Source organism: Eptatretus burgeri, chromosome 9, assembly GCF_056783735.1.
Source record: "Eptatretus burgeri isolate ZD-2024b chromosome 9, Ebu_testis_v1, whole genome shotgun sequence".
Classification (NCBI taxonomy): domain Eukaryota; kingdom Metazoa; phylum Chordata; class Myxini; order Myxiniformes; family Myxinidae; genus Eptatretus; species Eptatretus burgeri.
The window spans coordinates 45445595-45461662 of record NC_140969.1 but is presented as its reverse complement, the minus strand read 5'-3'; the positions used below and the strand labels follow the sequence as shown (position 1 = coordinate 45461662).

Here is a 16068-nt window from a genome sequence, read left to right as displayed (position 1 = left end):
GAGGAGAGTATCTAGGGCACTCTTGGTTGGTTTCCGCATGGCACCATCATGAAACAGGGATGGAGGTTGAGGAGCCAGCTCATATGACATGAACTGCTTCATGTCAGAACTTGTCTTGAGGACACAAGTGATCATGTTGAAGAAGAGAGTGGGATTCACCTCTGTGTTTTGCCCCCTGACGTTGATGCTGTTCTTATCTCCCATAGTCTTGACTTTGTCACTGCGACGCAGGGTGATCTCTGTGAACTGCTTCCCTGTTATTTTAGATGCTGCAGCTTGACCAATCTGCACGGCATTGTCACAGTTGACAGATGTGTCAGCCACAACACCAGTGGAAATAGACACTAGGCGATCAGGCTGGTAACCTGCAAATGGTGGATGTGCCTGCAGCCACTGGAGGAAGACATCGTAGTCTTTCTTGTCTGTAGCCTGAGTGGATGAACGAAGATCTTTGTGTTGTTCAGAGGTAGCAGTGTGCACACCAGTGAACTTCTCCAAAGCATCGAACAAAGGAACACAGTGAGGCAGTGCATGCACCCATTTGGTTAAGGTGCTGTCTGTTATCCCTCTTCCATGTGTCATCCTTCCACTGCTTTTCAGCATCCTCATCAGGAACTGCTCGATTGTCTGGTCGGAGAAGTTGCCAGACCAGAACTCATTGGCTTGGCGGATGGTGAAATACCCCTTTGCAGAGAACAACGTGTACTCCTCAGGTGGCATGACTTGTGCAATGGAGTTCATCTTCTGCAAGTACAGTCTGCCAGACTTGGCATACGGTAGATGACCTGCTGCATGGAAATGCAGGCTCATCTCCTGCACACAATGAAGATGAAGCTTCCAGTTGCCAGTCCTCTCAGCTCTGATGAAGTTGAGCATGAGCAACACCTGGTGGATGTTCTGCACCCATAACTTCCCCTTTCTGCTCTGTGTGGCAGATTGATCTAGGTGGTGAGTGAGAAACTGTTGAAACTCTTGCAGACTTTCATCTTCATCTATCTCAGCAGCATCTTCATCTTGGTCCACGGTGTCCTGGTACAGACTGACCAGATATTCCTTGTTAGTCTGGCTCTCCCAGTCTAAATTGTCTAGCAGTACATGGATGAGGGCCAGCAAGGTCAGAATGTGGGCACGCACTGCTCGAGAGAAGGTATGACATCTGAGCATATGCACCACTGAACCTTTGGCATACACTCGTTCCCACAGGTTTTCCAACCCGCTCCCTGTCATGATCTTCCCAATGCTGCCGAGGTAGGACATCAGCAGGTGGAAGCCACCAAGTCGCACCACCACTTTGTCCAAGTCTCTGGAGGCAGCAACATTTTCAGAAGCCTTTTCATACAGAGGCTGATCAAATGTTACTGGGCAGATCTTGAGGTTCTGCTTGTCACTTTGTGTCTGTGCAAAGCACAGTGCAGTGTAGATAGTGCTGGGGTTGCTTGGTTCCATATTGATGAATGGGAGAGTCTCAATTCTGGAGGTTTGGAACTCATCACTTTTCAGAACAGTTTTCATGAAGCCACTCCAAGGCAGACACAGTGTTAAGTTCAACATGTACCCAAGCATCCAAGTGGAATCAAGAGCTGATGCTTGCAGTCTATGAGTGTCGGAGATCTGCAGAGGCTCTACTCTAACTGACTGCAAAGCAGGAACTGCAGGTTTGCTGTATGTATTGATGGGTATGTGCCCAAAAGTGCCAACTGCTTCAGCTGGGGGTAGTTGCATTGTGCGCTTGACAGGAGACTTTTCTACTGTTCCGGGTGGTGTTACACAAGCTTTGCCACCCATGGCATGGAAAGTGTTGTGCCCAGTTAGTGTAGCAACATTGAAATCTGCATTATCAAATACACACTGGGTGAAATCATTGAGGCCATAGGAGGGCTCACCAGCGGATATAAGGCTGTTTTCAAATCGCTGGACCTCCTTGTAGTCATCTGTAAAACTGATGCTACTGAGGATGTCTATCAGCTCGCGAGAGGCATACTTGCGATGTATGTACACTGCTATGGCAAGTAGCACTGGTGAAATGAAAGACCTTGGTCTGCAGGCAGAAATGACAGAATGGGCAATGTCAGTGCATCGCCGACTCACTACAGCAGCAATTTTGCCCTTTGGGTCCAACAACTTGTGCAAGAAGAGCTCCAGACTCAGGAATCATAGAGGAACCATTTTCAGTTTCTTCCAAGGTTGGATATTCACCGAGATCATACACTGACGAACAAATCTCATCACAAATAATTGAAGCTGCCATTTCAATTATTCTTTCATTTTCACAAGCTTTGTCAGCTGGTTGATCTGCCACCCACCTCTCACGAAGTATCCGGTGAGCAGATTCACGGACACTGACTATGCGGGATTTTCCAGGGAGGCTTGTTATAATGATATCATCTTTGTATCGCTCTTTCAGTTTCTGTTTAAAGTACTTGAGAGAATAGCCTTCCTCACCATTCAAGAATGTTTCCATGTGCTCCATGAGGTCAGAAACTGCATATTGACATTCATCATTGTCATCTATATATGCATATAGCTCATTGAAAGCTGAAATCCTTTGAACAACAACTGGTTTGCCAACAGGTTTCAACTTTTGTGGGTTAGAAAGAAATTCCTGGGCACAGGCACGATGGTATTTTGCCTCTGCGGCAACCAAATCAATGTTTGCTTCTATTCTTTTGGTAACCGCCTCTCCCCACTCATCACCCCTCTCTGTTGCCCTTTTCAACACATTGTTCTTGAACTCTATTGTCTCTACATTGTTTGTTAACTTTCTGCGTTTGGTTTCAAGTCTGCTGCTAGTAATCAGTACTTCAGAGCAGAAAAGGCAGTGTGTATTGATGTCAAACAAAGGAGTTCTGGACCGCAGGGTGGGTTGTTCAAATTCCTCATCTGCCGCTGATTTCTCAGACTTTCTCGTCTCAGATCTGATGGATGATTCCCAGGTGTAGGCTTTTCTTCAGGCAATGTGAAGTGTCAGTGACTCCTGTATCTGTAGAAGTTCATGAAGACCATCCTGTCTCTCAAGGCTTGCAGCTACTAGAGTTGTCCTTCCTTTGGGTAAAACTTGCACAAAATCCTTGATGCATAAGTCCTTACAAATGATGCACGACTCCATCTCCTGCTCTGAAAAGAAAACATTGTATTGTGCATGTCAGCCATATTAAATATGTAACAAGTTGATTTTATCTTAAAAATAGCCATAGTAATTGATTCTTTGTAACCTAAAATCTATGTTTTGACCCATTATTTTTAATTATATGATGATTTCATCTTGAAATATGAGAAAATCTCAAGCCGGCAGCCATCTTGGACGCCATCTTGAATTTCTCAAAAGCCCCAAGGGGCATTCTTGGGGACTTTTAGTATGTTATTCCTGACAGTTTTCTGAACATATCCTGAAAGTTTCAGATTGTTATAAATTTGTTCTGGGTTTGACTCAAATTTGACTTAATACTCCTGGACTAATCGGAGTCTGAGACAATTTAATAACATCAAACAACATTAACAAACAACAACAAACAACAGCCAACATGCGCATGGAGAAAGAAGAAAAACAAGACACAAGCAATATCAAGCACGATCCTCTTTTTGCCAAAAATACACACAGTAATCCCCTTTATACTAGTTTGACAGGAAAAATAACAGGGGAGGGTGAGAAATTTGCCAATGAAACTACAGGAAGGGCTGATAAGCACAAGGCAAAAGAACTAAGAACTGCAACACATGGCCACTTAGGTGGAGAGAGAGAGAGAAAACATTTTTACAGCCATTTTTCCCTGCTGTGCAGGGGTTGGGCTTTTTCTTGAGGCAATGTTTTTATGGCCGGATGCCCTTCCTGACGCCAACCCTGGTCGCCTCTTACGACACACAGAGATATGGTACACCTATTCTAACCGGGGCATACACTGGGACCAGTACACTGGTTCTCATTTCGTCGACCTCGGAAGGATGACAGGCTGAGTCAACCTCCTGGTGTTAATTCAGCAGTCAACGGGACTTGAACTCAGGACCCTCGGATCCCAAGCCGCCACCCTTACCACTAAGCCAACACCAGGCTTCCACTTTAGGTGGGAGGGAAAGAATAACACACTCAGGACAGTTTGCAGATTCAATGCCAGGTCAGCCTTGAAGAAAAGGTGATAAAAGTTTGGGGAGGAAAGGCAGAGAGTGGGTGAAGGAATACTTGAGCCCAGTACTTTAAACATGCATTCCATTTACAGCACAATAATGAGATTCTCAAAACACCCAGCCTGATTACATGTAGTTAGAAAGGCCCCTGCCACCAGAAGCTCAACAAGTTATGTCATTTTTCTGAGACAACAAGACGTTTGCTCCAGTAGCCTTCTGAAGTTATTTAATTTTGTCAAGACAATGAGGCGCCTGTTTATCACTATGGAGGTCAAAAGACTGTCGGGGAAGGGGAGGATTTACGAAAGACAGTCATTTGACTCCAGTACAAAAACTAAGACCTTATTATATACTGTGTTCAATTTGAAAAGTACCAATAACAAGTTAATATAATTTGGAATAAAATAAAGAGAATTATTTTTCTTCCACAGCCCCTAAAAGGATATCCAGAGTCTCTGCAACAATGACTGCATCATCTGCGAAATCAAGGTCAGAGATCTTGACATTCCCAAACGATGCACCGCAGCTTGATCTCTCCAACATCCTCCCCAGAATCAAGTCCATACAAGCGCTGAAAAGTTTGGGGGGCAATACACACCCCTGACGAACTCCAGTAACAACTGGAAAGAAGTCAGAGAAGGTATCACCACATCTCACAGCACTTGCAGTCCTTGAGTTTCGTTCAGACATCAGATTGATCCATTTTGGTGGTACCACACGAAGACCAAGAATCCTCCAGAGGGCATCCCAATTCACTGAATCAAATGCTTTGCAGAGATCAACATAGGCTGCAAACAGCCCCTGCCGAAACTCTCGTCTATGTTCGCTGAGGACACGAAAGGGAAAGGATACGGTCAATTGTTGACCACTTTGGTGTAAAGCCTGACTGCTCTGGGTGCTGATGCTCAAACAGATGGTGGCGAATCCCATCAATAATTATCTGAGCAAAGACTTTTCCCGGCACTAAAAGCAGCGTCACCCCTCGGTAGTTGTTGCAGTCCTGGCGATCACCCTTCCCTTTCCAGAGAGGGACAACAAGGTCCCTCTTCCAGTCAGTTGGGATGATACCTGCATCCCAGGCAGAGTACAGAACTGCATGCAATGACATGAGTACAGCATTTCCACCAGCCTTCAGAAGTTCAGCATGGATGCCACAAATCCCAGGAACATTAGGCCTACCCAATTTCAACCTGTTCACCGCAGCCTGTGTTTCCATAAACGAAGGTGGATCAAAGTTGATTGGAGGGTCAGTAATAGAGATAGTAACACCCCTGACATCCAACTCAACAGCTGGTGCATCAGCCTGGTACAACCACTCAAAGTATCCAGCCCAGTAGGCCTTCACTTTGGATTCCTCTGTCAAGAGCCCACGACCCTCTGCAAGAACTGCAGTACATTGTGAGATGGGCTTGGAGGAATGCAATGCGCAAATTCACCTGTAAGCAGGATGAGAATCACTTGACTACAAGTGATGCTTTACCCCCTCACAGATTCCTCACACATAGGCCTTCTTGTCCACCCTCAAGGCACGTACAGTTTTACACCTCAACTACCTGAACAGCTCAGCTCTGCCATTAAGCCTGGTCCTGTGACTATAGTCAATCGTATCCAGTGTTCATTGAGAGACAAAATTCTTCTTTGCCCAATGGTGAATTCCAAGACATTCACCAGCAACATCAAGGATGGTGGTATGGAAGGCACTCCACAACTCTTCAGGATTCGCCAAAGCAACCAGACCCCCAAAATCCCCACACAGCCTGTTCGCAAACTCAGCTTCCCTCATCGTTGAGCTTGCCAACATCCAGTCTAGGCTGGGATGGGACCATTCTCCCGGATTTAAGCTGCAACTTCAGAGTTGCTACTACAAGCCAATGGTTTCTCATTGAAGAACTGAGCACTCCAGTAGACCCTGCAGGTCTGGATCATCCTCCAGTGACCATCAACGAGCACATCGTCAATCTCCTTTGCCACACCACCAGCGGTGGAATACCAAGTCCAGCGATGAGCCTGTGGGTGCTGAAACCATGAACCAGCCACCCTAAGTCCCTGACTTCTTGAAAAGTCAAGGAACATATTGCGATTCTGGTTCACAGTTCCAGACCCATGGGACTAAAACATGTCTCATAACCATCCCTATCAGCTCCAGTCAATGCATTGAAATCCCCCAAGACGAGAAGACTATCTTGCCTGGGGCACTGATCAACCACAGACTCGAGCATGGCATGGAATTGGTCTTTCTCAGTGAGATCAATCGCCTCAGTCAGAGCATATACAGAGACCAGGGAAATGACACCCAAAAAAGTGACGAATCCTTCGGCTCATAATAAGCTCGTTGACCAGTGTTTCCTCAATTATCGTTGGAGTTAGCTTATTGGGCACAGCTACAGCAACACCTTGGGTATGGTAACCATCAGAGAAACCAGACCAACAGTAGGTGTAACCACCTACCATGATCTCGCCACTATCCGGTCTCCGAACCTGAGAGAGTGCTGCAATACTGATGTTCAACTGCTTGAGTTCAGATGATAACAGAGACAGGTGATCATCCTCACTTAGGGATAGGACATTCCAGGCACACACCCGAAGGGACGGCCTCAGGTTAACCCAAGGAGGCTGCCGTCTGGTGGATGACACCTCAGCATCACTCTAACACACGCTACTGCAATCTGATTTCCTCCAAAGGTTACCACGTGGTTTTCCTCCTCTCATCAAAGAGTGGAGGTCCCAAAAGTTTTGCCCCAATTCCATCATATGGTGAGCTGTCCTGCAGAAGGCAGCTGCACAGGAGGTACTCCCATGGAGTGGGTTTTCCGATTTCTTTGCGTTTTTGTGTTTTGCGGAGTGAAGGGTTTCATGGTGGCCAGGGTGCAAATCTTGCCACCAACCTCCTAAAAAAGTAACCCAACTGCAGGAGGATGTCCGCAGACATAGTTGGGCACAAGAGATGGATGGCCGTTGCCTCACAAGGAGTTCCTCCACCCTTTGACAGGTTTTATTTTTAATCCTGCTGGGTGCCCATATCATGCACCCTCCTCACCAGAAAACCTGGTGGGGGAGATGGTTTCGTCGCCGAGAACCCAACCATGAAACAGGTTAGTACAGGTTTACATGGTACCTGTAGCAAGTCACAGTTCTAATGTGGCCTGACCTGACAATAGAGGAGGTTTAGCAGATTGGGCTGTGACTCGTCTTTGTGCCGCTTGACACGGCTCGGCCCGCAGTGAGGTGGAGCAGTTCGGCGGGGTGGGATGTTTCGTCCTTGTGCCTGTGGACACGGCTTGGCCCGCGGTGAGGTGGAGCGGTTCGGCGGGGTGGGCTGTGTTTCGGCCTTCGGCCTGGGGATCAGGTCGGTTTCCCTCATGGATCAGTCCTGTGCAGCAGGGTGCTGGTGGACCATGAGTGTGAGGTTTGGCAGAGAGTCTGGACAAGGAACATCGTGTTGCGCGTGGGAAATGAGGAGGAGCGCGAGGGAGTCGAAGGTTAAACTGAGGGGATGGAATTCAGAGTTAAAAGCATTGACTGTGTTTACTTTGAAGATTTTGATTTTGGGGGGGGGGGGGGACAGGGATGGCGAATGAGGATGGTAAGGACAGAAAAGGGTGGGGGGGCAGTGATTAAAGTTGGTGGTGAGAGGCTCGTGACAGAGAGGGGGGAAGTATTGAAGGTGTGCAAAGGATATTTCAAAGAGCTGTCAAACCGGAAAGGGAATAATGGCGAGCTGGAGCTACCGTGTTATGCAGAGGGGAAAGTGGAGTTGGTGGAGATCACAGAGGAGGAAGTGCAGATGGCATTAAAAAGGTTTAAGAAGGGAAGAGCACCAGGCATTGATGAGGAGTGTATAGAAATAATAATTGCAGTGGAAAAAGTCGGAGTCAATTGGACGAAGAGGCTGTTGAATTTTTGAATGAAAAGGGTTCAGTTCCGGAGGATTGGAGGACAGGGTAAATGTGGAAGCAGAAGGGCGATGTGCAAGACCAGGGAAGTACAGTGGCATTACACTCCTAAGTCATGTAATGAAGGTGCTGGAGAGGATTCTGGACGGGAAGATAAGGAGTGTGGAGATGAAGATTGGAGAAGAGCAGCAGGGGTATAATATAAAGGGTTGGGGGATGACAGATGAGATGTTTTCCTTGAGACAGCTGGTGCAGAAGAGGTTGGACATGCAAGGTGGGAGGGCTTTGGGATTTGTGGACCTGGAGAAGGCCTATGACACTGCTCCTAAAGAGATGGCGATGGCGACACTGATATGGATGGGAGTGCTGGAAGCAGAAGTCAGGTTGGTGGAAGGGATTTGCAAGGGAACGAAGGGAAGAGTTTTGATTGGTCCTGGGATGTCTGAGGAGTTAATGTGAACATCCGTTTGAGGCAGGGAAGCTCTCTCAGCTCACTCATATTTATCATGGTGATGGAGCTGATAAGCACGAAGATGAGCTTGAGGGGGAGTATGTTGTTTGCGGATGATCTGGCTGTTGTGGTGGAGAGTGGGCAGGAGATGCAGGATGCACTGGTGGAGTGGAAGGAGGCATTTGGGAAGCATACGATGAAGATGAATATGGAGAAGATTGAGGTGCACAGGTCAGGCAGCAGAGAAAAGAAATGAATATCATGTTCAAGGGGAAGGAGATCAGGCAGGGAAATAGATTTGAGTATCTGGGAGGAACATTGACTGGGGATGGTGTCTGAGGCAGAGGTGCGGAGGAGGGTTGAGGTGAGTGCGAATGCGTGGAGGAGGGTGGAGGGAATAATGGTAGACAGAAAGGTCAGGTCAGGTATGGGAGCATGCGCCAGAACAGCACGTCGCTGCGTCCACATTCCGCCGGTACTCCAGGGGCCTCCGTCTGGCCATCCCCCAGGCAGATGCCAGGCCCATCCCCATCTCCTTGAGATGATGGTCCACCTGTTGCAACCATGAGGAACGTGGTCGACCCACTGGCCTCCTCCACTCATGAGACTCCCTCGCTGAGAGAATCTGGTGAGCAGGATCAGAGTCAGGAAAACGAACCACATGTCCATACAGCCACAACTGACGCTCACGGACTATGCAGGTAACAAATCTCATCCGAGTCTCTCTCAGCAACCGCTCGTTGGACACAAAGTCTGACCAGTGATAGCCAAGGATTCCCCGAAGAGACCTGGTACCAAAGGAATTAAGTCTCCGTCTCAGATCCTTGGTCAGAGTCCAAGTCTCGCACCCATAGAGCAAGACTGGAAGTACCAAGGACCTGAAGACTCGGACTTTCGTCCTCCCGCACAGGTACCGGCAGCGCCACACCCCATGATTCAGTGAATCCATGACTCCCCAGGCCCGACCCAGACGTCTATTGACCTCTGACTCGCAGCCAGCAGAGACATGAATATCACTGCCAAGGTAAGTGAATCTCTCCACGACCTCAACATCCTCACCACAAACACACAGACAGGACAGCAGCATCCAAGATGTCACCGAAAGCCTGGATCTTAGTTTTGACCCAAGAAACCCGTAATCCCAACGGCTCTGACTCCTCATTCAGCACCTCGAGGGCCCCCAAGAGGATGTCTAAAGTCTCCGCAAAGATGACTGCATCATCTGCAAAGTCAAGGTCCGAGATCTTGACATTCCCAAATGACGCACCGCAACTTGATCTCTCCGACATCCTCCCTAGAATCCAGTCCATACAAGTGCTGAAAAGTGTGGGGCCAGTACACATCCCTGACGAACTCCAGTAACAACTGGAAATAAGTCAGAGATGGTACCACCACACTTCACAGCATTCTCAGTACCAGAGTAGAGTTCAGACATCAGATCGATCAGTTTTGGTGGCACCCCACGAAGACCAAGAATCCTCCAGAGGACATCCCGATTCACTGAATCGAATGCTTTACAGAGATCAACATAGCCTCAAGCAGCTCCTGCCGAAACTCTCATCTGCGTTCGGTGAGGACACGAAGTGCAAGGATACGGTCAATCGTTGACCTCTTTGGTGTAAAGCCTGACTGCTCTGGACGCTGGTGCTCAAGCAGATGGTGGCGAACCCTATCGAGAATTATCCGAGCAAAGACCTTGCCCGGCACTGAGAGCAGCGTCACCCCTCGGTAGTTGTTGCAGTCTTGGCGATCACCCTTCCCTTTCCAGAGAGGGACAACAAGGCCCCTCTTCCAGTCAGTTGGGATGATGCCTGTGTTCCAGGCAGAGCACAAAACTGCATGCAACGACACGAGTACAGCATTTCCACCAGCCTTGAGAAGTTTGGCATGGATGCCACAGATCCCTGGAGCTTTGCCCCGTTTCAACTGGTTCACCGCAGCCTGTGTTTCCACAAGCGGAGGTGGACCACAATTGATTTGAGGGTCAGCAACAGGGATTGTAACACCCTTGACGTCCAACTCGATAGTTGGGAGATCAACCTGGTACAACCGCTCAAAGTAACCGGCCCAGCGGGCCTTCACTTCAGACTCCTCTGTCAAGAGCCTACCACTCTCTGCTCGAACTGTAGTGCTCCGAGGGATGGGCTTGGATGAATGCAATGCGCGAATTCCCCTGTAAGTGGGATGAGAATCACCTGTCCACAGGTGATGCTCTACCCCCTCACAGATTCCTCGCACATAGGCCTCCTTGTCCACCCTCAGTGCACGTACCGTTTTACGCCTCAGCTCCCTGAACAGCTCAGCTCTGCCATTCAGCCTGGCCCTGCGACTCTGGTCAATGGTATCCAGTGTCCCTTGAGAGACAAAATTCTTCTTTGCCCTGCGGTGAGCTCCAAGGTAGACTTGGAGACTCCAAGGTAGACTCCAAGGTAGACAGTAGACTGCGGTAGACAGAAAGATATCAAGAAAATTGAAAGGGAAGGTTCTGTCATCGTGTGTAATTCCGGCCTACCTTTACAGCCTGGAGATGATAGCACTGACAGAGAGACAACAATGGAGGCTGCAGTTTTGCAAGATCAACTGGGTCAGGAGGATTATGGGAGTGAAGGGGGTGGATAGGAGGAGTATGGATGAACTGAAGGAGGAGATCAATGTGCAGATAAGCTTGACAAGAAGATTTGTGAAATGCTGGCAGTGATGGACTGGACACTTGGTGTGGATGGGAAAGAGAGAATGGCAAAAAGAGCAGATAGATTGAGGGAGCAAGCTCAGAGGAAAAGAGGTAGACTGCGGTTGAGATGGGAGGATTGTGTGAGGAGGGATATCCGTAAAATAGGGTTAGTTGGGGAGTGGAGTGAGTTGTCTGAGGACAGAGGGAGGAGTTGGAGTATCATAGTCAAGGCAGGGCTGAAGCTTGGTGTCATCGGACCTCATCCTTTATAAAAGGAAGAGAAGGAGAACAACCAACCTCCAAAGCCGGCTGCCGACTTTGCATCCTCCGTCGTACAAAGTCCTTCATTGGCACACGTAAATTTCTGTCCACCTTCAAGGCCTTCATCCACAGCCTAGTGGATACTGTTCTCCCTTTGGGACTGGGTCCCCTACTTTACACCTTGCTCAGCTTGATGCCGGAGAAGCCAAGGCCTTCAACATAATTGGACTCTCCTCTGCTGAAGCTGAGTCAATGGGCTCACTTTCCCATCACAAACAGGTCGGTGGTCTCTCTGTCTTCTACCACCTCCTTTCTGGGCTTGCACCATCTGCTCTTTCCATGCTCTTCACCTCCCCCCCCACCCCAAGGTTTCTGCAGTGCATCAACAACCCCCTTATGGTGAAACTACCGAAATCCAGGATCACTGCTCACCTCCACTCATTCGTTCATCTTTTTTTTTCTCCCTGTAAAACCAATTTCCACATTCTCTTCAATCTCATTCTTCCCTCAAGGTCTTCAAAGCAGATGTCCACCACCATCTCAGATCATCCCCAATCCAAAACCATGATCTTTTCTGCACTTGTTAACCCCAACTCCACCCTACTGTTGTCAGGTCAGGCCAGATCAGATCGGTGACTTGCCACAGGTACTACGTAAACTGGTACTAACCTGTTTCATGGTTGGGTTGTCAGCAACTAAACCAACTCGACTCCCCCACAAAGTGTCTTGGTAAGGAGGGTGTATGGATATAGACACAGCAGAATTAAAAACAAAATCTGTCAAAGGGTGGAGGAGCTCCTAGTGAGCCAACTGTCATCCATATCTGATGCCAAACTATATCCTGGTAAGTCCTGTGCAGTTGTGTTAGCCATTTCTTGGAGGTTGGTGGCAGGATTTGGCATAAAACACTTCATTCCTCCTATCGAGGATTCGTGCCAATTTCAAATGACAAGTTTTAATCCTACAGCAGTTAGAATCCCGACAAAGTGATGGTGAGAACAGGTTTAATAATAATAAAAGTGTCGGGGGAGAACAGCGATGAGAGGAAGAGAGGGAGAGAGGGGGAGAGGGAAAGAGGGAGAGTGAGTGTTTCAGTAATGTACACAGTCACACGAAAAAAAAATAAAACTTTGCTCCCACGATAACTCATTCAGCTTATTGCTTTAACTTGTTTCATACGACTGGTAGTTAGACAGATAGAAGTCATGGAACACAAAGGGAAAACCTTCTCCTTTCGTGATGCCTACACAAGGCCAATGCTGTAGCTTGAGTGGGGGGCTCTAATGGCGGAACTTGGGCGGGAAGAGGTGATCTGGCGGACGGAGTCCAGCTTTGTCATGTCTCTGTAGCTGTGCTTCTCCTCAATGCTGCAGAACCCCATCTGAGTAGCTTGGTCCTCCACCCTGAGCTGCTCTCTGTCTCCCCACTCCGAACACATGCCATGCTGCCACGAGTTGACCCCTGACGTCTGTCTCCAGCCCCAACTCCGACAACCACTGCCATGGTTATGAGCTCCTGCTAGCTATAATTATCTCGCAATCGTACACCGATTGGCTCTCCTCTCGAACCAAGTTGTGCTGTGACATGCCCTCCATTGCCATGACATCGAGTGTTCCTTGGTTCAGCGAACAATTGCAGAATGTCCTGGTCACACTCCGGTTGGAGCTGCTCGCTTTCTGTGGAGTAGCTGTTGGCAGTTCATTAATGGACAACACATATTGACAGACAACAAAGGAATGGTTTAAGGGGTCACGAAGAGGAGGGGATTGGAGTGGGGGTTTAGACACATACAGGGAGGATTGCAATTATCAGCTCCAATACATCATTTGATAAGTGACCTGTCGTTTTCACAGAGACACTGTACTCTTACGCTAAACATATACTAATGGCATAAATATGCTATGTTTCTCCCATTTGCCGGCCCTATCATGATCCCGTAACATTTTACAGAAAAATCCATCACTTTTTTGGTGTATCTTGTACTCACTTGCAGAATCTTTTGCAAACGTCACGCAAAGCATCTTGTCCAAGGAGCGTTTGTCTTACCTTTGTGACGTGGCTGCCACAGGCGAAAGCGTGTTGCATTTGTCTGAGCACCATGGGGCAATGTTATCGTGACAAGCTGTTTTCTGGTCGAACTTGGCATATATAGCTCCTCAAGGAACTGCCAAGAAATTCCACCGTTGATGGAAAATTGCAAGAGCACACCATTTGACCGCTGACTTGGTCCTGTAAAGAGCGATAATGTAGATATAAGAGGATAATCAGGAAAGAGGGTGAGATTTATAGATTGCGATATAAGAATCGATTTTGTAGAACAATGAGCTTGTTTTTCAGAATGCATCAGTATCTGCCAGGACAAAGCCCAGCTTTTATACCATTTAAATGGGTGGATCCAGATGGGGAGCACAACCCCATGAGACCTTACTGTCCTGATGCATTGCACCAAATTTGGTCAGTATCACTCAAGTAGTTGTGGAGAAGACGTTTTAGTGAAAATGAGGGTTTCGGGGAGGGGCCCGTGACCTATTTTCATGGGAGATACGGCCATGAGGAGCACAACTTATGGTTAGGGCATGGTCCCGGTGTCTCGTGGCGAGTTTGGTCTGGATCTGTCTGTCGCTTTCTGGGAAGAAGATTTTGAAATAAAATATCAATATTTCGGAAAAAAACCCCTTTCACCCCTTATAAATGGGCACATCCAGATCAGGAGCACAACCCCATGAGACCTTGCTGTCCTGATGCATAGTACCAAATTTGGTCCATGTTGGTTGGGAATGTTAGGAGCATATGTTTTAGGCAGATGTTAATGTCAGATGTCAATTTTAGTTAATGTACAGATGTACAGCCAAACACCAGTAACACCAGAACGCTAACACTGAACATATTTCGGAGAAATAACCAAAACAAGATATATTGGCTTCCTCGGGAGCCAACAGCTATCTCGAGATTTATAGGTGGTAGACAGGTGCATCCATATGATTGTGTTACAATCTCATCCATCTCCAATCAGGAGCTCTTAAATTTACACTTTCAGCTTCTTTGGCTGATAACCTGACACTGGCTGAGTCAATCAAAGACTTTAAAATGGTATGTGCTGCTTCCTTGCTTGATGCTCAGCATTTAAAAAGGATAGAGCATGGACCCCACAATCATAGGTTGGCAACCATTGTGCAGGCTTTGCTCAGCATAACAGCCTCCTCCAGCAGTGAAATTCCTTCCGAGGGAAATCATATTATTTTTTTGACCGAATGCTTTGGAAAGCAGAATCACTATGATATTTTGGTTTCTGCACACCTAACCTGCAGCTTTAGCCATCACCTTGCCAACCTAAAGTCTAACCTTGGACTTAACACACTCGACATACCCTCTCCGAGGAAGCAGAAAGTGAACTGGATGTAGAGAACTTTGGAGCAATCAAGGTCTTTGGTCACCAACATGCGTAGGCCATCCTGGGGTACCAGAGAAACAGGGATTTCTGAACTGGTATATTTCACAAGATATTCTTTGTTATAAACAATAAATATTTTCATGTCAGATTAGTACACTTCAATTCAATGGGAGTTGCATGAGTGTCGAGCAAACTTGCTGCTTTTTCATGTTTCGCGTTGCATTCAAATCAGTGTGGTCCAAATAAATTTAGTATAGTTAAGGCCTAAGTCACATTTGCCATGGCGGCCGTGGGGTCTCCAAAATCTACGGCCATGAGCAATTATACGGCGGCCGCAGCATTTCCACGGTCACACAATGTAGCAGTCACATATGTTTTTATTTTTCGGGGAGCCGCACGGCGTATTTAGAGATTGTGGAGACCGAAAAGATGGGGTTGCCGTACGGTCTTTGATTTGATGTCACACGGTGACCTTAAGGGAGCCCTGAGGCGGCCATAGAATTTTCAAGGCAGACGCAAGGTAGCCTCAAGGTGCCCACAAGGTAACCGCAGGGGGGCCTTAAGGTGAACGTGCGGCCAGAAGGACGGTAACGAGTGGGTTCATTTTTTTTTTTAACCAGTTTTTTTTTTTTTCAGCTTGTCGAATTGCTACGGCAAACGTAGAAATGAAAAAAGTTATAACTCCACGTTATAATTCCACGGCGACCCCTACGGCCTGTAAAAGATAGCCAAACGGCGTAGGGCCACCCTGAGGCCACCGCAGAAACTCTGCGGCCGCCGCACGTTTCTGTCAATTCAGAGGGTGTACGGACGCCGTATCCTCGCCGTAGAGCAAATGTGACTTAGGCCTAAGTGATTAGGGATTGGATGCGACATAGGTTTGAAGGGCCAAACAGCCTATCTCTGCATCTATTTTATGTAAACCCTCTATTCATAGTGCTATACAAGACAATACAGCCCCTGTCCCCTCTTCTCGATTTGACTTCAGTGTTAGCACCCTCTGATTATTTCATCATTTGCTTTTCGTTCACTTAAACTTTCTGAAACACAGCAAAACTGCATGGCACTCGGTTTCCTGTGACGGTACAGGTTGTTCCAAAAATACCCGGACAACTTTGGTTGTTAATATACAAGGCATTTAGAACCACAAATTATATGATGATACCCTTTGATTTATATGATACAGAAACTCATAAAGTTTTGTGTGCACCATCAATACACTTCAATGTGAGCTCCTTTTGGCACGTGCAGGACATCAAGGCAGTAGACAAGTTCTTGCTAT

At 47.5% G+C, this 16068-nt stretch overlaps 1 protein-coding gene across 1 annotated transcript in view; it reads right to left on the bottom strand.

The window, feature by feature from the left end:
- The window catches only part of RELN (reelin), a 346725-nt gene that overhangs the window by 150167 nt on the left and 180490 nt on the right, over positions 1-16068 (bottom strand). The window contains exons 37-38 of the mRNA XM_085894992.1: positions 14763-14847; positions 13442-13624 (exon numbers count right to left, since the gene is read on the bottom strand). Coding sequence (XP_085751118.1) covers positions 13442-13624; positions 14763-14847 — 268 coding nt within the window. The remainder of the gene's footprint in view (positions 1-13441; positions 13625-14762; positions 14848-16068) is intronic.